This window comes from Dermacentor albipictus, chromosome 6 (genome assembly GCF_038994185.2).
Source record: "Dermacentor albipictus isolate Rhodes 1998 colony chromosome 6, USDA_Dalb.pri_finalv2, whole genome shotgun sequence".
NCBI classification, from domain to species: Eukaryota; Metazoa; Arthropoda; class Arachnida; order Ixodida; family Ixodidae; genus Dermacentor; species Dermacentor albipictus.
Genome location: NC_091826.1, coordinates 105,066,916 through 105,088,035, shown reverse-complemented (window position 1 = coordinate 105,088,035; position 21,120 = coordinate 105,066,916). Strand labels below are relative to the sequence as shown.

Sequence of the window (21,120 nt, the reverse complement as noted above, 5' to 3'; positions counted from 1 at the left end):
TCTGGGACTAGCATCCATCACAACCTCTAAAGCAACTAAATTTGGTATAATTTGTATCTCACGTGAATTTGTTAGAATTTTTACGGTTTTTCTAAAGTGATTCACGTGTTGTGGTATATTTGGGAGCCATCTATATTACACCAACTTGATCTGTCTAAGATGCACTATTAGCTGCAATTGCGATATGATTTTTCACTGCCGATAGCTTGATAGTTTTGTTTTCGGAAGAGATGTGAGAATCAGCAACTTTTACAAAGTACTTAACGGCCTAAGTCGCAAATTCGCTACCAACAGTCTCTAGATTTTAACTTTTAATTTTACCTGTAGGAAACCTTATCAAATTTGGTGCAGTGGTTGCCGAGAAAAAAGATTGCTGCTTTCCCATGTATTTAGATGGGAGCCTTAGAACTAAGGCTTCATCTAATACACGAATGTGAGATGCACAAAATATACAGGGATCTTTCGATATTCGTAACAGCGGAGCTGCAGTCCGTGCACGTGATAATACCTAGCCATTTCAGATATTGCCCGTTCGGCTTGCTGTGTACCTTCATGGCAGCGCACAAGGGCAAGGTGGCAGGGAGGGAGAGTCGGCGATAATGCGGGTGCGTGCCCTGAGCGTCCTTGCGCATGCCTGTGTGGGTCAGTTCGCCGTGTTGGTGTTTGCAATGGCTTGCGCACGTGCGCGTGAAAGGTTGTCTGTGAGCATGCTCGCGTTTGTGTATGCTTGCATTTGCTGGCGCGTGCGTGCGTACCTTCTTGGGCGCGTGTGTGTGCCGTGAGGATTTTCCTGCATGAAATTGTATGTGGTAATATGATACCGTGTCTAAGGAGGACGTCTTGCATGGGAGCCGCGGTGTAGTGTCCGTAGGGTGCTGGTGGGGATGACACAATGTCAACGTATGTGAGTACCAAAAGTGGCACGCGAACGGAGTCTACGGAACTGAGGCGACTGGGGCGTGCTTCAGCGGGATCCAGAACAGTCAAGACCGAGAGTACTGGCTGAACAGTCTATGAGAGTAGAATGCGCAGAGAGGAAGTCCAGGCCGAGGATGATCGTGAGGACTGTGGGCGATGACTGTGAAAGGAACGATAGTGGGGCGAATGGCGAAGGAGGCGCGGGCCACTTACCAATTATGGGGAGTGTTCCACCATCGGTAACACGAGGAAACAGGCGTCATGGCGGGTGTTTCTTTATTCAGGTGGTTACAAAGGTCAGCGCTTATGACAGATAAATGCGCTCCAGCGTCGATAAGAGTAGACACAGGAACATCATTGACTTGCGCGTCAAGAAGGTTCATATGAGTGGGCAGCGTCAGTAGAGGAGGGTTTCTCCTATTCAGGCAGTTGTCCGCCAAGAGTTCACCAACATAGTCTCCGCACCGTCTGCTCGGCCCATCGCCCTGATGCCCACCCGGATTTATCGATTTAGGTTAGTTTGAGGAGCTGGAGTCGAAGGTAGCGGGATAGGCGGCCTCCATCTCTTGCTGGACAATCCTGGTAAGATCGGCAGCTGTTTTGGGATGAGGAGCAGCGGCAAAGGAAGATTACGCCGCACCGTTTGGTAAGCGGCGAACTGTTGGTCGATACGTCGGCTTTTTGCGAGTACCAGGAGGCAGCAGTTTTTGATAAATGCGTCTACCATCGGCACATAATTGAAGACGAGCAAGTTGAAGGCGTTATCTGCAGTGCCGTTCAGAATGTGGGAAACCTTGTGTGGCTCAGTGATGTGTGCGTTAACTTTGCGGCGTAGAGCGAAGACCTCTTGAATGTACGTGACGTAGGGCTCTGTTGACGTCCTCACGCGGCTGGATAATGCCTTCTCCACGACTGTACGGTTTACCAAGCTTTTCATCAGGTATATCCCAACTTGGGAGCTCGTCTTTGTGCGTCCGATACCATACTCTGAGTGTGCCACCGAGGTAAAAAATACGTTGGCGACCATGATATGCGCTCCAGCGTCGATTAGAGGGCTAGCGCCTGTTATTGACGTTGACGCATTCGTACAGGCTGATCCAGTTCTCGACGTCTTCCCAATCTTTTCCCGATAATTTTTCCCGTGATCCTATCGCAGGATCATGGCACCCATGATCCTGCTGCAGGATCATGGGTGCCATGTATGGGGCAGCAGAAGTCGGGGCCGGTTGATTTTAGCGGTCGTCGCCGGGAGCCATGATGCAACGCTGAACGCATGATGCAACGCTGCAACGCAACGCTGCGAAGCTCAGTGACAAGGTACAGGGAACGTCCACCAAATGTAGGAAGGCGGAGACTACATGCTATATAGAGATATATTTACAAACACGCCGCACGTGGCCAACAGGCAACAGCCTGGGCCAGCCTCTAATCGTCGTCGTCGTCGTCTTCACAATACTGGCCTCTTCGTTATCATAAATACTGGTACGCAGTAATATTTAGCCAAATGCTTTCTCTAGATACTTATACTGTGCATCCAATGGGATTCTCATTATTCCAGTAACTGACGAAACTCAATTACTATAGATAGAAACTTACCCTAATGTGTTTTGTAACGACGAGGTTTGCTCTTGGCGTTGATCATTGTCCGGAGAAAGTATGAAAACATGACCTTCCGGTCATGTTTTCATACTTTCTACTACTACTACTTTCTACTAATACTACTTTACGAAGTAGCACGGCAGTCATACTTCCGCATGACTGCCGTGCTACTTCGGCACGCAGCACTTCGACATGTCGGCGGCAAAACCTTGTCGAGCGGACAGCACACTTTGCTGCAAACACATACAGCACACAGGAGGTGCGAAAGAATGACGAACGTCACTGCGGAGCGTAGTAGTAGTGACGATTCGATTGCTGTGGACGAGGTGTAAGTTTCGATTGATCGCTGTGTAGATGAATTAGCTCTTGTATAATTGTACTGCATCTATGTATATGACGTCAGGATTTTCCTTGTACATGTCTGTCCAGAAGGTGGTGTGATGCATGTTCTTTGGAATGCCTATGACAGGTATGTTCTCTAATGAGGTGAGGTAGCTCCTCTGTGTCGTTGTTAACGCATGCTGGATGTTGTGGTAGCCCGCTTCCTTAAGGATCACCTTTCCAGAGTGCGTAGCACTGAGGCGTTCCCACTGATATAGCAGTACTGCAGCCTTTAGCTCAGGTTGTATGCCCCTAGAAACAGAAGTTTGTTCGTGACCGTATGTTTGGGAAGACCAAGAGCAGATTTCTAGGCATTCCTGATAATTACTTCGGCTTTCTCCTCCTCCGCCTTGCTTGTGTTGTCGTACGCAAGGTTATAGGTGAGTTTGCTTAGTACCAGTGCGTGGACGAGCCCAAAAGTGTTCTACCTTCATGCCTCTCCGATGGTTTATCTTTTAGATTATTTTTCAACCTGTCTCGTGAATGTATTTAGCGTGTCTTGAGTACGTCTGGCGCACCCAGGATGCGCATCAGATCCACTTCCTCAGATGTGTGTCCGTCTAGTTGGATAGTGATTGCATCTTCATTGCATAATGATTGAATCTTTGCTTTCGTATCGTTCGTTGTGGATGCGTATCACTTGCGACTTCTCTGGTGCGCGTTGGAGCCCACTCCTTTCTGGCGAAGACCGACGCTGCAATTTGTCCTTTGTTGAATAGTGTCCTTGGTGTACCCGAGAGAGCCCTTGCTCCTCCAGCGTAAAGTGTGCAGCCTAGATCTTCTATTTGGTTTAGGTTTCTGGATAGTCTCGTCATAGCTTTGTCGAACGGAGGTGCTGAGATAATGGAGCCTTGAGGTGTACCCTTTTTGGGCATGTAAACCGCCAGGCTTAGCAGCATACTGCTAAGCCTGGCGGTGAGAGCTGCGACCTTGAGCTTAACACGTTGGTTGTGTTTTTGGGTCTTACATCTGCGGAAGAGACTTCTGGCTTCCCACAGGTGCAGCAGATGGCCGTCCACTTCAGGGAGTCGATATGCTCCTTAACACTAGCGGTATAATGGTCCCTAATCTCATTAAGTTGGTCACACCACTCGGTGAGGTTTGTGAGGTTGCCAATTGAATGCTCTCTCTCGCGGAGGAAGGCCTCCCAATTTGTGATGCAGGCTTGTCCAATAATATTTGTACGATGAATGCAGTGGTCGCTACCCAAGAATTCCTGCAAGTTGTCCCAAATACAGTTTGCACTGCCACGAGCGAAGATACATCAGGACAAGTGTCCCTGCACTGCATACACTGTTTCCGATCCGAGTAGGTGTTGCAGGGTCGGTAAGCAGTTCGACTTGAAATTTTTCGCTGGCAGCCACAAGTTGTTTGTCTTTGACATCCGAGCTTGAAGTGCGCGAGTAGTATGAGTTCTTTTCCCTGGGCTCTCATCCAGGCACCCTGGATGAGAGCGTGGTAGTCGGTGGCTTTTTGCTTTGGGGGGGGGGGAGCTTATACATTGACGATGATGCTTCGCTTCTTGATTTTGTTTATGCGCCTGAGAAGTGACTCCACGATCACATGGTCGATGCTGGTGTCTGGGATGTTGTCGCGGCCGATTGTGGTTAGCATTTTGTTAATCATAACCGCCACTCTGCCTTTTGTCGGGCTATGTTAGGGTTCAAAGCCTGGGAGTGTGGATGATGTGCCAGGTTCCTGCAGCACTATGAACATCTGGATCAGCAAGGTGTGTGTTAATGTATTGTTGGAAGAGGCACCGCTTTTTGCAGAAGCCGTGGCAGTTCTATTGCGAGATCTTAGAAGGTTCGCCAATGAGTGGGGTTGTGCTGAGCATGGTTAACTCGTGGTGTGGAGAAGTGGGCATGTCATGGGGTCCATTTGCGAGCCCGATGTGGGTGAGGGTGAGCTCAGCCGGTGGGGAAGAGACTTCGGGGGAAACAGATTCCAGGTTTAGTCTGAGAGGGACTTGATATGCCCGGGTGCAGGAACTGAGGGTGCGGGAACTCTTCCTTCGTATACTGCCGCCTGTCTCGGCAATTTGAGCCTCGAGGCTTATCCCGAGGGAGTCGAGGCGGAATCCGAAGTGTGTGAGGTATAGTGTGAAGACTGTACTGAAGTGTTGGGAGGGATGTTCGGAGAACGCCGAGAGCATCTCGCGTATCGAGTGTGACCGCGGAGTCCGCCTGGGTGGAAATCGACGACAGCATTTTAGGGGTTGCTTGTTTGTTGAGGGTGGTTTGGCAGTGGTGTTCGGTGGCATCGGGTGGCGGTTTGAGACGCGCCATTATGTTGTAGAGTTGAGCCCTGTCCTTAGCCTGTCGCGCCCTGAAAGCTGCCAGCTTCTGTTTGCCTGAAGGCTGCCAGCTCCTGAGCTGGTTCGGTGCTGCGGGGTGGGAAGGTGGCCGTGGCTGCAGTGGCGTCAGTCTCCGTGAGCACTCTTTGGCGCCCATCATGTGGCCATCCCCGCACACATTGCGTTTGGGAGCACAGAGGAGACCGTCCAGGGGATCCAGGGTACCGCACTGCCGACACACTCAAGCGTTCAGCGTAGTACAATCGGTGCTCTGGTTGTAAGCAGACTTGGCAAGCTTGACGCATCGGCTTGTATGGGGGGCAGGCTACCTCCCTCCCCCATCAAACATTACATGGCAGGGGCCATGTAATGACGAGGGCCATGGATGACGGGGCCCTCGGAAAGTGATCACGATGATGCTTCGCTTCTTGATTTTGTTTATGCGCCTGAGAAGTGACTCCACGATCACATGGTCGATGCTGGTGTCTGGGATGTTGTCGCGGCCGATTGTGGGTGACAGTGCCCAGCGCACTGTGCACTGTCACCCCTCGCGTGCGCACGCGAAGATTGACAGTGAGTTCCTCCGGAGTGGTGCCGGGATCTATCACATGGCTGACTCCACGAAGTGGAGCCAACTTCGCAGCCGCCGCGTAAGCGTTGAACTCGTGGGTCTTGCTTCCCAACGTGAGGGTGTTGATCTGGCAGAATATTTGGGCTGTGGCAACATGCGGCGTGTTGGCAATGAAAATGTCTGACCCGGAGCGGGTGCGGATGATGACGTAATCACCCCTGCTCGGAACTGCCCGCCACCAGACGGCACGGGAGATTCGGGGCGTCGTAAAGTTACGAATAGCCAGGCCTTTTTTTCGCCGCATGATGATGTTTATGTCTGCGTAGGAGCGGTGGCAACTTCCGTCGTAAATGGCGCGGCTCCTTTTTCTTGGCGTAATTTGCACCGGCGCAAAGCATGTTGTGTCTGCGGACGTAGCTGGAGCGTTCTTCGCCGAGGCAGCCCAGGTGGCGGCGTGGCTGGGCGGGAATGCTTGCAGGTCCGACAGTCTGCATTGTTACGGCCCGAGCATGGTTGTACTTTTAAAGCGAAGGCTTTACTAACGTACTGGAGCCGAGTTTCGCCGTCACCAGCAATTTAACATTTATTTGACCGCAGCTGCGCCGTAGCCTTGGTAACGCATCACGTGACTTGCCGCGCGAGCTCCGACGCGGGTTTGGCGTATGCGTTCTCCGCAGCTGGGGCCCCGCCTGGCCACGTGACTCGCTGCGTGCCTGGTTAAGAGGAGCGCCGCCCTCGCGCGGTCCAAGCATGGCCATGGATGAGAGCGAGGCCGGGACGTCTTCTGTGGGCGTTGCGCGGGATCGGGAGGCTTTGAGAGAGAGAGAGAGAAACAACTTGAGGTAGTCGCCTGCAGAAATACACCATGACTAAATGGCGCCGTGACGCGGGCCCTGACGTCTTCTCAGCGGGTGGTCTCTACTCAACTCCAGCGCGCGGTACTCCCGCGGTCGGTCGGGGCAACGTTGCGTGGGTTTTGTTCGGCCTTTTTCTTTCAAGAGCCGTCGAGACCTGCTGGACGGCCCAGGTTTGGCTTTCGTGGTCGTAGCACTCCGCCGCAGCCGCGAGTCGCGGCGGAATCGTACTTGTCGAAGCTTCGTCGGGGAACTTGGTGCAATTCCATAGGATGACGTAGAAGTTCTGCGGAAACCCGCAAGGTGGAGAGAAGTATTGAATAAAGGGAAAATATTCAATTCCCTTTATTCAATTCCATAGGATGTGCGTCAGGGTGGCACTCCCGCTCCAGCTCCCGCGTGTGCCAGCGGGAGCTTGCACACGCGGCACACATCACACACATATAATTTCGGGTATAGATGAGTCATTAACACTGGGGTGGGTAAGGAAGCAGTTTGCAATCGTCTGAACAGCACCGCCTCCGCTCGGCTCAGCCCCGGGTGCGGGGGTGGGAAAGCCCTTCGAGCCAGGCGCCAAACGGCGTATGACCACCCCGCGGATATCGCCCTGCCAGCTGCTTCAATGGGGAGGGTCTTCCATGCAACAGGCATCGCACCGTCGAGATCAGTGTAGCGACCGCGTTTGCGTCCTACACTGATCGTTTGTTTGTTTGTTTGTGCATACACATTGGCGGTGGAGAGCGCCGCGTCGTCAAGACTAGTTGCCCATACTCGCCGAAACGAGCTAGGCCTAGCGGGTCAGCGCCCGCATCGGATCTTCTCGAGCCGGTAAAGAAAGAACGAAATGTCCTGCCGGCTCGGGGAAAGGCGTCCAGGTGTTCCGGAACGTGATTTCTTGGTGGTCCGATTTCTTGGTGGTCAGCGGGTGGTCTCTACTCAACTCCAGCGCGTGTTACTCCCGCGGTCGGTGGCCCTGAGGGGCAACGTTGCGTCGGTTTTGGTCGCGAAGCACATCCGGACGCTCCAAGCGCTCCAGCTGAACAAGGACTGGTCAGCTCGATCCGCCGACATACATTTCCGACGTTCCCTTGCATTTGCATATATAGATGTTTTAGCATTTATAAAGCAGCCGATCATTTAGGTTCTGATCATTCGCAACAGCTTCTTGTATGTCTTCGGCAGCGGCGCTTTGACGGCTCCGCAGCTCTGATACCGAAGGCGCACAGAAAGAATTGTAGCTCTCATTTTGCCGTCTTGGCGGTGGCTGTCTTTGTCGTTTAGATTATAGTATTCGCTTCACAGCTGGGTCTCGTGAACCAGCCCGAATGCTCTGTATCCACAGACAACGCCTGCGCCACTAGCCTTGAACTCCAGCCTCACATGTGCATCGGACGCCAACGATGGTTGTTACGTCAAGCTGTCACATAGATCAAGATTTGAGGAAGCTTAGCTTGGGCCCAACTCCAATGCTGCCTGTACAATTACATATAAAACGCAGAAATGCTTTTTTTGATCAGTCGCGAGGTGATTTGGATTTTTCTTTGCATTTAAGGTAAATTGTATTACCTGTAAGAAGCAATATTTCATTTAGGTTCTGAACATGTTTCCATGTACCTTAAATTACTGTAAGCTTAAAAAATATGGATACCTGAAATTTCGAAGTTGGTTTCTCGTCATCTTGCACTGTAATCAACAAACTGTAACCGTCATCCTGTAACCTGCTTTATCTGACTTGCTTTGACGAGCGGCAACCTTTCTCAAGAGCTCACGCACAAACATGCGTTTTCCGGCTCGCCTGGCATTCAAAAGCGCATTGCTGTATCACTGCTGCATCGTTTTGCTTAGAAATGATGTCAGCATGGACAGTCATTTGTCGATCAAAATTTGATACATAACTATACAGCTAACATCAATTTGTTAGTGTTGAGTGTACTGCAAGTGTCATCCTAACATTAAATCTTCACATTGCAGAGAATTGCATAATTGATTTTGTCCATTTTAGATTTACTGTAACACGCTCTCTACATTTGTTACATTTGTTAACTTCATAGTATTGTTTTCTTCAAATTAGCAATTTTCAACAAGCTTTACATTAGGAATTTGTCACGGTCACTCACTAAATTTTTCACTTTCTTTTAAGCAGCAGGAGTCATTTGTCAGTTTTGAAGGTTGACGAAGTAGTGCAATGAACAAAACAGGAGGAAGGAAGGCGGGATTTTGCGTGGCGTCACCAACCTGCATGATTACATACAAGGCATTTTTAACGGGTGCTGCAAAATAACATCGGCAACTGCTGCAGTTGTACATCGTAGCCTACCACGGGAAACTTTGTTTACGGGATGCATTTTCATCGCAATTCGCCGTCGTTTTCTCTTGCATAGAGTGTGTGAGCTCATGAGTTTGACTTGCTTTGACGAGCGGCAACCTTTCTCAAGAGCTGACGCACAAACATGCGTTTTCCGGCTCGCCTGGCATTCAAAAGCGCATTGCTGTATCACTGCTGCATCGTTTTGCTTAGAAATGATGTCAGCATGGACAGATATTTCGTCTCTTGCAACGCGATTGGAGAAAAATCTCGTAGGCAATTCTAAAATTCAGTTCGAAATAAAAAAAAAATGCCGCACTCTAGCACTGTTCTTACACCAATAGATTTTATTTATACTAATCAAACTGAAACAAATCTATTGTTTCAGTTTGATTTAAGGAAACCGCGTCTAGGCTTTAAGGAAACTGAAAACAAAAAGAATGCCCTGTGTTGTTTTTTGCTAGCACCAGACATCAAAAGCGAGGTGCGCAGCCGTTTTCTTTTACAAATGGGCAGACACCTTGCCTAGTTCCTTGTATGTTAAGTGATTGCGGTATGAAAACATTCTTATGTGATTACAGCGAGCTCTGAGAGGGCTTATCAAGCAGCACCAAGTGCTGGAGATGTTCCATTGAGAAATTATGTATGCGAGACACATTTAGATTTACACGCTCTCTACATTTGTTACATTTGTTAACAAATGTAACAAATGTAACAAATTCGTTTTAATTCGTTGCATTATTTTTTCGTTGTAGTCACTCATAATAGCGGCAACAGTGGACGCGGCCGCCGGTAAGTACCGTGGTCGATTGTCCTACCTGCCAATTTATCTTGATAAAATAGATGCTTGAGCAGCCCGTCGTAAACGACCACTTAACTGTGGTCTTTTAAACACAACGTGTGCTTGTCTCCCTGCGGCGCGGTTTCGGGAAGACGTTTTCCGCAATCGCACAGTTAGTAACGGTCCATTCTTTTACTAGTAACCTAGTTGAGGCAGGACAGGTTGATTTATATTTAAGCATCCCTAATTAGATGTTAGGGATGCTTTCGTCCTTCTCACTGAGAAGAATCTGAGTCGTGTCCCATCAGCCTGGTTACGCCGACTGCAGGGCAAAGGCCTCTCCCATACTTCTCCAACTGCCCAGTCCGTAACCCTTAATGACAGTCGGTTATCTTCCCTCCTCATTACATGCCCTCCCCATGCCCATTTCTTTTTCTTGATTTCAACTTAGGTGTCATTAACTTATGTGGCTGAGGAGTGCTTTGGAGCACTCCTCAGCCACTTGAACAAACTGATCCATATGATATTGCCGGCTTTGTCTCTAAACGCATACATCTGATTCTTTCCTATTCCTAGTTTCTTCTTCACTGCTTTTATGCTTCCTCCGTTTCTGAGAGCATGTTCAACTGTATCCGTATTCAACTTCCTTATGTCAGCAGTCTTACGCTTGTTGATTAACTTGGAAAGTTCTGCCAGTTCTTTCTAGCTGTAGGGCTAGATGCATTGGTGTTTCTTGATGCGATGGCTTACTGGTATCCTGGTAAATGAATTACAGCATATTTAACTAGACGCGCCTAGTTAGTTGCTATTGGCGCTTTTGCGTTTGACCCATTATCCTCATTATCCTTGGAACTCATTCGGGTTGACGAATGAGTTCCAAGGAATGATGATGATCATTATCATCATCATTCCAAGGTATCAAGGTGTAGATGCAACCAGAAACCAAATTTATTTTAACCCTTTACTGCACCTTGTTGCATTTACGCAACATTCCGATGAATGGCGTTAAAAACTGAAACAAAGTCTCTTTGGAGCTGCCTGTACACGTTGTTGCATTTCCTCAATATTGGTATTTAAGACGCGCCCCATAGTGCTGCTATCTGTTCCCATACTTCTTGTCTTCTACCAAAACAAACGTAGCGGAGGCTGCGCGCGCCCGCGATCAGCGTCGTTTCTCCATAAGACAAAGCGCAAAAAAATTTCTTACGCTAATCCTGCTAACTCTGTAGATTCAATTCAACATTGTTATCTTGGAATAATTTGTTCCTGGCGACGGAACGTTGCTATGTTGCGCAACTGCAACAACATGGTTTATTTTCTTCCGAAAAGTGAAATGGCTTCCAAACGCTGGTATGGCCGATGAATGGCGTTAAAAACTGAAACAAAGTCTCTTTGGAGCTGCCTGTACACGTTGTTGCATTTCCTCAATATTGGTATTTAAGACGCGCCCCATAGTGCTGCTATCTGTTCCCATACTTCGCCGCGCCGCGCCACCAAAACAAACACACCACCTACCAAACAAACGAACCGCGTGATAGTGAAGGCAACGACCTTTCAATTAGTCACGACAACCACGAGTGTAAGTTCATTTCGATTCAATATTTGGGCAAGATTTTTTGTGGTCGAATTTCCTTTTTCCTCTTCAAAAGGATGCTGTGCATCCGCACATTGCCGTGTCACGTCGTCACAGGCATAGCCTTACGTCTGTGCTTCTGTGTTATAAATTTTGACAATAACGCGAAAACACTGCATTGTTTCCTGGCTGCACAGGAATCTGCATGGCGTACAGCATGAAGTGTCGATACCACCTGCAGTGCACAACTCCATAAATAATATTTTGAGGAAACAAAAAATTGTGCATTATAGGGTTAAACCAATTATTTATGAAATAATTGGCGACCTAAATAAATAAATCGCTACTAACAGGCTTTAGATTTTCTCTTTTGCTTTCAGCTGCAGGAAGCTTCATCAAAATTAGTGCAGTGGTTGCCGAGAAAAGCGATTGCTTCTTTCCAATGTTACTTTGTTTGTGCTGTCATGAAGTTACTTTGGTCCAGTAACTTTCATGACAGCAACGGGGAAGCAATGCACACGTGGCTTAAGAATCGCTGCTCAAGACAGAATTCGAGATAAAGGTTCCGCTTAATATATATATGAGATCCACACAACAATGAATTTTCGGTATCCGTAACAACGGATGTGCAATGCGTGTGCGTGCTCATACCCAGCAATTTCGGACCTGGCCTTGTCAACAGTCTTGTCAGGTTTTTATCACTTTCATGTATTCGATATTGCTGATATTGCTACGACGTCTCAGCACTGCGGTGGTACTGGGAAGCGCGCCATGCATCACACTTTATTCATAAATTTTATCGTGTGTGGAAATAACATCGTAATATCTTTCTTTTTTCACACATTCAATAAAGCCGCCGCGCCAGGAGCACCAGCTTGTGCGTACTTTGGTCCAGTAACTTTCATGACAGCAACGGGGAAGCAATGCACACGTGGCTTAAGAATCGCTGCTCAAGAAAAGTTGCACTTAAAAGTGTCATCGGATTGCGTCATGTGGTATGCGTGCTGTGTGCAGGTATTGTTTTTACGACAATTTTTTTTATTGTGAATCGACTTCGGTGACCTTGTCCGTACGCCTGAAGTGGTTAAGGTTCGTCAGCACTGCTACCGCCTCCTTGTGCGCGTTTACTGACATCGTACTGTAACGGGTTGGCGACAGTCACCCTGCCTCCTTGGTCTAATGGGCCGATGTTCACTAAAATGGATGCAGTACAGGCACGTACCCAGGATTTTATTTCGGGGGGCCCTCCATTATCATCGTCGTCGTCGTCGTCATCATTATCATCATCACGATCTCCATCATCATCATCATCATTATCACCACCATCATCACCATTATCACCACTATCATCATCGCGATCACCACTATCATCATCACGATGACCACTATCATCATCACGATGACCACTATCATCATCACGATCCCAGCTATCATCATCACGACCCCAGCTATCATCATCACGAACCCCGCTATCATCATCACGAACCCCGCTATCATCATCACGAACCCCGCTATCATCATCACGAACCCCGCTATCATCATCACGAACCCCGCTATCATCATCACGAACCCCGCTATCATCATCACGAACCCCGCTATCATCATCACGAACCCCGCTATCATCATCACGAACCCCGCTATCATCATCACGAACCCCGCTATCATCATCACGAACCCCGCTATCATCATCACGAACCCCGCTATCATCATCACGAACCCCGCTATCATCATCACGAACCCCGCTATCATCATCACGAACCCCGCTATCATCATCACGAACCCCGCTATCATCATCACGAACCCCGCTATCATCATCACGATCCCCGCTATCATCATCACGATCCCCGCTATCATCATCACGATCACCACTATCATCATCACGATCACCACTATCATCATCACGATCACCACTATCATCATCACGATCACCACTATCATCATCACGATCACCACTATCATCATCACGATCATTATCATCATCACGATCATTATCATCATCACGATCATTATCATCATCACGATCATTATCATCATCACGATCATTATCATCATCACGATCATTATCATGATGATGAGTCTTTATCTTGGAATAGAAGTATTTTTATCTTGGAGTAGAAGAAGTATTCAAGCATGCAGTGAATAGCATTTGAGAAATTGTGTCTCCCTGTCTGACCCCTTTCTCTATAGGTATCTCCGCGAAGGACGAGTCAGTAAATCTGCTTGTGGCGTCTTTGAGATGAGATAACGGCAGCACGCTTTAACAAGAAAACACTTTAAAACGAAGGCATGCAATTCAGGGATTGCCTCACATTCTGTCCGCTTTAAATACCATATGCCTCGAACTACCTCATTAGGCTTTCTTTTTAATTATATTTACAACGGTTGCAGCGCTGACCGGTTTGATTCACAGCGCGAGCCCAGTTCGTTCTTCCTCTTTTCTGGAGTGATGGCGTCCACGCGCCTCGTTCAAACAAACAAATACCACACACGTGTAGCAATATTTTCCAAGCTATTTACGTACTCCATGATTACGTAGTGCCTCTATGACTGCTGGTATCTCTACTGAATCAAATGCCTTTTCGTAATCTATATAAGCCACGTAGAGAGGCTTATTGTGCTCTGCGGATTTCGCGATAACCTGAGTTATGACATGGATGTGATCCATTGTAAGGTGTCTCTTCCTGAAGCCAGCCTGTTCCCTTGGTTGACAAAATCCAGTGTTGCCCTGGATTTTGTCAAAAATAATTGGAGATTATTTTTGTAAATATTTTATATAATACTAGGAGCAAGCTAATGGTCCTATAATTTTTCAATTCTTTAACGTCTCCTTTTTTGTGGATTAGTATAATGTCTGCATTCTTCCAGTTTTCTGGGACCCTTGCACTCGATAGACACTTCGTATAAAGAGCCGCCAGTTTTCCAAGCATTGTCTCCTCCAGCTTTGATTAGGTCGACTGTTATTCCACCTTCTCCTCCCGCTCTTCATCGTTTCATTCCTTGCAGGGCCCTTCTGACCTCATCGCTAGTTATAGGAGAGTTTCTGTATCCTGTTCATTACTGTTTCTAAGTGAGGTATCGTGTCTCCTCTGAGTACTGTATACAGGTCAGCTTAGAATTTTTCCGCTCCTTTTACTCCTTCGAGATTGCTGATGATATCTTTTAGTGTATGCATCGTCGTTTACCCCAAGCCAGGTTTCTGTTTTACTGATTTCAGGCTGCGTTCATTTTTTACAGCTCCTTCAGTATTTCTCATGTTATAGTTTCGAATATCAGTTATTTTTGCCTTGTTGATCAGTTTTGACAGTTTCGCGAATTGCGTAACGCTGTGTGGCCGCCAGTCCCACACAACCGCGTAGAGCGCAGGACTCTTCGATTCTAGATGTACTGCGCTCACCGCGAAAGGTTAGATAAACACCCACATAAGCACAGTAGAGAATTGGCTATGTGAGGCGGTTCGACCGTAGAAGCGTCATTCAAAGCAAGTGAATGTTCTCCACTTCCGGCAGCGTTTTCTCTACTTCCTTTTTAAGTAAAAAGATGTTGATCCACAAATATTCTCATAAACGGTTAACTTTTTTTTATTATTCGACTTTCCTTGCAGTTTGGTTGTTGCCTTGGCTCTCTCCCTTAGTAGATCGCTTAATTTCTCAACTCCTTGCGATTTTTGTTTCGAGTTGCCAATTTTGCACGAAAAGTGCTACACAATTAGGGAAAAACAGACGAGGTAACGGGCGACAGTCATCTTGCTTATGGGTTTAAGGGTTATTGCAGGATTTCATGATGGACGCGCTTTCACATTATTTTATTTCCCACCCTATGGTTGCGGGCATCTGCCAGCCTAGCAGCGAGCCGTAATTCAAGGAAATAATGAAACAAAGGGAAAAGTTAAGCGCAGTTGGCGTTTTCTCCGGCCGCAACTCGTTCCACGAGAGTACAGACCAGCTCAGTAACAGCTGCATCCCTTTCCTGGTCCCAGGATCAGCCTAAACAAAGAAGGTTGAACTAACAAAAGCAACAGATATGCGCGTGACGGTTATGGTGACAACTGAACGCATCTCGAGTTAATCGCACGGGTGCGGAATCTATGAGAAAACTGTCCTTCACATTACAAGAGATGCCGATAACTACCGCCATCTAAAAGGAGTGAAAAAGGCAGCATAATGCTGACCGATTAATAGCTGCCGAGTCTCAACATTGATCTGGCGGCGCTTAGGAATGTGTGAAGAGTGGTGGCGTGGGTGGGGAGGGGGGGTATGCCACTTGTTTTCGGGGGGGGGGGGCCGGGCCCCCCCGGGACCCCCCCTCTGGGTACGTGCCTGATGCAGTATATAAATAGGAGCAAGAAAGAAAGGGAGCAAGGAAAGAAAGAAAACGCTAAGCAACCCAATGAAAAATAAGTGATGTTGCCTCTAGCATAAAAATTAGCATAGCGGGTAGATTAGTATGCATTACCCAGTATGCTCAGGCAATGCTAGCTTTTCCCAAGAATCAGCCGACTACTCCTTTCAACGGCAGCACGTTGTAGAACATTCCTTCTCCGTCTTTATTTTCAAGGGTTGTGCGACTTGGTGCATGGCTTACGCCATTGTCCTTGCCATCGCTCTGGTTGTCGCCGTCAGGACACCGCGAGCCGGTAAGTGCACACAATTACGCAACGTCGTAAGATGCGTAAGTGGCCCTCAAATTCCAATCACTTCAACACATGGGCTTTCTAGAGGACGTTCTTTTGAAAGGTCAAGCGCCCGTAGGTAATTAACATCTGGGATACCAGAAATATTGTTCCAGGCATGGCAGGGCTTTCATTCAAATTTGAACTTATAACGTACATCGTCTAACGACAACCCTTCCATATGCCAGGAGAGTGCCGACACGAGATGGAAAACGAGGGCGTGAATTCAGTGGTTGCCCACACAGAACCAACATTAAGGAGAGAGTTCCTCTAAAGAAGGCATGCGATTGCTGACTTCGTTGCGATATCTTTCCCCTGCGCCGCTAAACAACGCACAATCATTCATTAAAGGTCTGATACTGCAATCGCTTCAATCGCTTCAATCGCCGATCATGCCAATTCTCTGGAAAATATTCATCGGCGAAATATAACGTTTTGCCCCAAAACTTTTTTCTTCAACGCATAAGCCCATCGTTGATTACCCTCAATATACTGTCACGCACAAGAATTGTACGTTTTCGAAGCCCTTCAATGCGAAAATCTGCTTGTTGCGGCTTTGAGATGAGATAACGGCAGCACGCCGTTATTGTATAGCACTTTTCGTGCAAAATTGGCAACTCGAAACAAAAATCGCAAGGAGTTGAGAAATTAAGCGATCTACTAAGGGAGAGAGCCAAGGCAACAACCAAGAAAACAGTTTAAAACGAAGGCATGCAATTCAGGGATTGCCTCACATTCCGTCCACATTAAATACCATATGCCTCGAACTACCTCATTAGGCTTTCTTTTTAATTATTTCGACTACATACACTGCAGAAATGTCTGAAGAATTGGGAAAGTCGACACCTGTTGTCGTGGTCAGTCCAGGACCGGCCCAGCTCATTGTAAAAGTGTCAATAAAGAAAAATATTGCTTCCGCAAACACTTAATTTAAAGGAAAGCATGAATGCTTTCCTCCAAATCTGTTTACCGACAGCGCGTTTCAGCTAACGACGCCTTTTGGCAGTCAGCTCAGGAGAGTTGTCTGAGATTTTTACGTTTCTGTCACTGAAATGTAATCGAGAGACCGTAATACCAAGTGCTTATTATGTGCGTGGTGGGACTCGAAGCCTCACCATATTCTCGAAGGGATATTTTCGTGATAAACTCAAGCGTATTTCTTCCATTTAAATCATTTTAGTCCAAGTAAGAAACATCGCAATATATTTAAGTGTATAATAAACTTGATTCTTCTCAACTCCCTTGCGTTCTTTTTTCATGCAAGCACTCCTGTAATAAGCAGCTGATGTACCGATTAGCCCACCTAAATTCCATCTGCAATGTTTCCTTGGCCTTGCGTTTCCAAGATTGTGGGTGCCACTGGTCCCTAACTCTATGGGTTAAGGAGCAATTCAGTTTTCTATTCAGAGCACTAATGGGTCGCATAACTTTTGAGTACCCGTTTAGTGAATTTATTAGGGCATCTTTCTTTTACTACGCCATTTAAGAGTACTATTTATGGATTTTTAAAGGTCCAATTTATCGTGTCTGTCTCTGATCTCGCCAACGCCTTGCAACATCGCCGTTGGTTAAAAACCTAGCTTGCACAGACGCAACTAGTACTGATCCGAACGACAAACGTACCACCTCTCTAAATACAACCGGGCAGGATAAATTTAGCTGCGCCAGCGTAATGCGTGGCCGGATAACGACGCCTTCTGTGCATCGAGTAGTGACTCGATGCATCGAGTAGTTAAAGTGGATTACATTGATAAACGCTACAGAAAGCGCACATAAATAAAGATCCTGCTGGTGGGGGTCCTACGGTGCGTTATTGCAATCATGTTCGTTCTCTATGTGGAGCGGACCTACCGAGAGGGGAAGTAGTGTTTGACCATAGTGCTCTTTGGTCATAGTTGGCGCTTGGGCCACAAAACACTGTATTCATCAACATCACAAGTAGTGGGCGCGAAATGGGATCCCTCTTTCTCGCTGGCCGTGTTTCTCCCCGCCATTTCTGTTTCCTCCTCATGGTATTTCATGTTGAACGCGAGTGCAGGAAATCCGAGAAAGCGTAAAATTTATGCAACGTTTGCATTTGTAGGCTTTGTTACTCCTCTTTACCACATGCTTAATATATTGAAATGTATATACATAGGCGGTGTCAACTCACTCAAATGCGACTATTCCTGTCGGCGACTATTCCTGTTGGGTCTTATTCGATAAACGTACTGCCGTACAACGCCTGTCTCCTAAGTAAAACCGAGCTCAATCTGGCTCCGATTGCGCCAACCACAGCAAGTCAACAGCGCCCCCTGTGCGCTCTACAGGCGCACGATAGAGTGTTGTCTTCTTTTCTCTACATAGCGATGGTAAAGCAGGGAGCGAGAGGTAGTGCGGATGCTAATATAAGCTATCGCGCTATACCAGCTTTGCTTTGTCATCATGATACAATGGCATCCCCTTCGAAACCAGTCGGTGACAAAATAGTCACCCAGCCCGCCTGATCTGATCAGTTATGCTATGCTTTTCTTTTCTAGTTTTTTGTACGTCTTCATCTTTTTGTTTCCTGCAATATCTACCGTATACCGCTACCTATGACTGTGAGAGATTCAGGTACAGATACTTGTGCAATTTTTCCCCCCACTTGTATTCATTCATGTTCTTTACTCTCCCTTCAAAAATAATTTTTCTCTGTGCTGCTACGACTTGTAAAGGGCCCAACCCATGTCACTCCGCACTGCCTCATTAGCGGTTTTACTGTGGGTTGCCAGACCCGGCGTGCCTACCGACCTCTTGTTAGCTTCCAACTCTGACAACATATCCTGTTTTAAGCATAAAATGGCATTTGCGGACGTTAGCACTGGTACCACCTCACACTAATGGTGACCCCTTAGCGCTTGTGTAAGTCTTTTCGTTTATGTGTACGTCCAGCTCCTTAATTTGTTTAACGATGCATATGACTTGCCGAATCGACGCCACATAGATACTCGTCTTTTCATTACAGATAATGAATGCCAATTTCTCTGTGGTGAAACTTTTCGTTTGTCGCTGCTTTACCCTCGTTATTTGCAAGTGTCTGTAAACCTCTTGCATATTTCTCTAGTCGCACTATGTCGGCCGCTATGTCAGTCCAGTGACGGTTGTTCTGCGCAGCACAGTCCGTTGCAGTTCGCTCCTCGAAGAGGCAGAAAATATGTCGAGTGCGCTACCGAACAACTTGCAATGCGTATAACGAGGTTTTAAACAGTGAATCCCGTACCAAAAACAGGTGCAACGTTGTGCTAACGCATTTTCTGTCACATTTACTTCTAATACTCTCCCGACTTCTTTTAGTGGATCAAGTTTTAGGATGTTAATGTCCGTATATGCGATTTGAATACAACGAAATTTACCTTCCGCGATGAAGGATTACCGAGACGGTAAATGAAAATTAAGCCGGACGCAAATAGCCAAGTGGTTTCATTACAAGCGATGCTTCCGAACGCACCTCCTAAATTACCTCTTGTAATTTGAGCTTACCGCAAAATGCGGAAGAAGGTTCTCGATCTACAATTTAGAACATTATTACGCACTTGGAACACACATCAAGCTGTTTACAGATCTGTTTATCTGAAATCCGGTGCTCCCCCAACCAATATCCAGCCGCCGGATGTGGGCTTCGTGGGCGCGCGAATCGGGAATTTTCGGCACAATTCTCCCAGCGACTTGTTATCGCGTATTCTTATTTGAGTTATCCAAACGCTTATGCAGGAAGATTTGGGCTGGCTCGCATTATCGACGTGCATCCTCTGCGGACTTCCTTTTTGGTCCTGGAATAAGTTATCTACGTCCAAATTGGTAAGTATATGAGCCGCGGCTCTCAATATCTCAGCAAGTAACTTAACGCGCATTTAGTGGCTAGAAAATTGTGCATACTTGTTTGTTCTCTCAAGAGGCTGCTTCGTTGACCATAACTGCAGGAAACTCGCAAACAGTTCCACAACCAGGAAAGAAGTGATCGCCTCAGTGGACATGAATGCGTAGCAGAGACGGCAGAGTGGGGTGTACCTCGCGCATGCGCTGGTACACCCGACTCGCTCCTTGGAACATGCTCTAACTGTGGTAATCCAAACGCGTAAACCTTATCTTCGTTAATAATTATCCTTTATATAGATATTCTAAGTGGTGATGAGGGCGTAGTCTCGATCTCAACGAACTTTCGCTGTTTTAATTAGCGCGAGAAAGAATGAGTGAAGCGAACGAGACACACATGCGACACAAAACCCATAGGAAAAAAATTGAGAAACGGGGCGAGGGGAAGGGGGCGGAGGGGGGGGGCGGAAGGGGGGGGGGTGTTTTTAACTTCGGACTGTTTGTTCTGTGACACCTGCAACAGCTGTCCTACCCTTACGTTTTGTCGCGCGCCAATATATGTCCCCAGTCGCACATGCGCCAAACATGTTCTCACATTGTCACAACCAAACATTAGAGCAAACCGCGCACACGTTGCTTCACTATATCTAATAAAGAAATAGATGTGTATCTTATGCAAGCCTTCCATATAACAGATATGCAGGGTGTCTCAGCAAACTTCAGCCAGAGTTTGCTCACGTAGCTGTACAGAACCAAAGTAATGTTTTTTGCCGTCGCTTGGAGATACTGAAATAAATTTTTTTCATTCTGCCTAATTAGATAAAAAACCAATTATTTGTTCAGCTTCTGAAGTATTATAGTTACATCAAAGGTGTTAATAAGAAAATTGTATAGCGACATGAAAAACTCCCTATACAGCTTTCTGTTGCTTAATACGAACTACACGTTTTTCCGAGCCTGGAGGAATCCACGCAAAATCGGAGCGCGATGCGTTTCTAGAGCCTTTCCTTGATGACTACACCTGTGCGGTGGCATTCACTGCTTCACGATTCCTTCGAAGTGCACTATAGCTGAAAACGACAAGCGCCGTTTCAAACTTCCAAAATCTGCAGTCCAAGCAACAAATATAGCCTTACCTATATGCATAAAATGCCTCCTGTTTTTCTCGCACTTTGGATTTTATTTATTTTTTCTCAACACGAGTTGCTTCCGGAAACGACCACGTGGCGCTGGTCACTCAGGACATTGCTTCGTACTTGAAATTAAAAAAAGAAAACACTGCGCCCCGCATATCTTACCGAGGGTACCGGAGGGAGGAGGAGGAGAAGGAAGTAAACTT

The 21,120-nt window shown here is 47.0% G+C and overlaps 1 protein-coding gene across 16 annotated transcripts in view; it reads left to right on the top strand.

The window, feature by feature from the left end:
• Positions 1-21,120, top strand: part of LOC139061333 (uncharacterized) — a 284,688-nt gene that overhangs the window by 238,751 nt on the left and 24,817 nt on the right. For all 16 annotated transcript variants that reach the window (XM_070541220.1, XM_070541213.1, XM_070541217.1 and 13 more), the window contains 2 exons: positions 15,833-15,911; positions 19,680-19,766. In XM_070541220.1, coding sequence (XP_070397321.1) covers positions 15,833-15,911; positions 19,680-19,766 — 166 coding nt within the window. The remainder of the gene's footprint in view (positions 1-15,832; positions 15,912-19,679; positions 19,767-21,120) is intronic.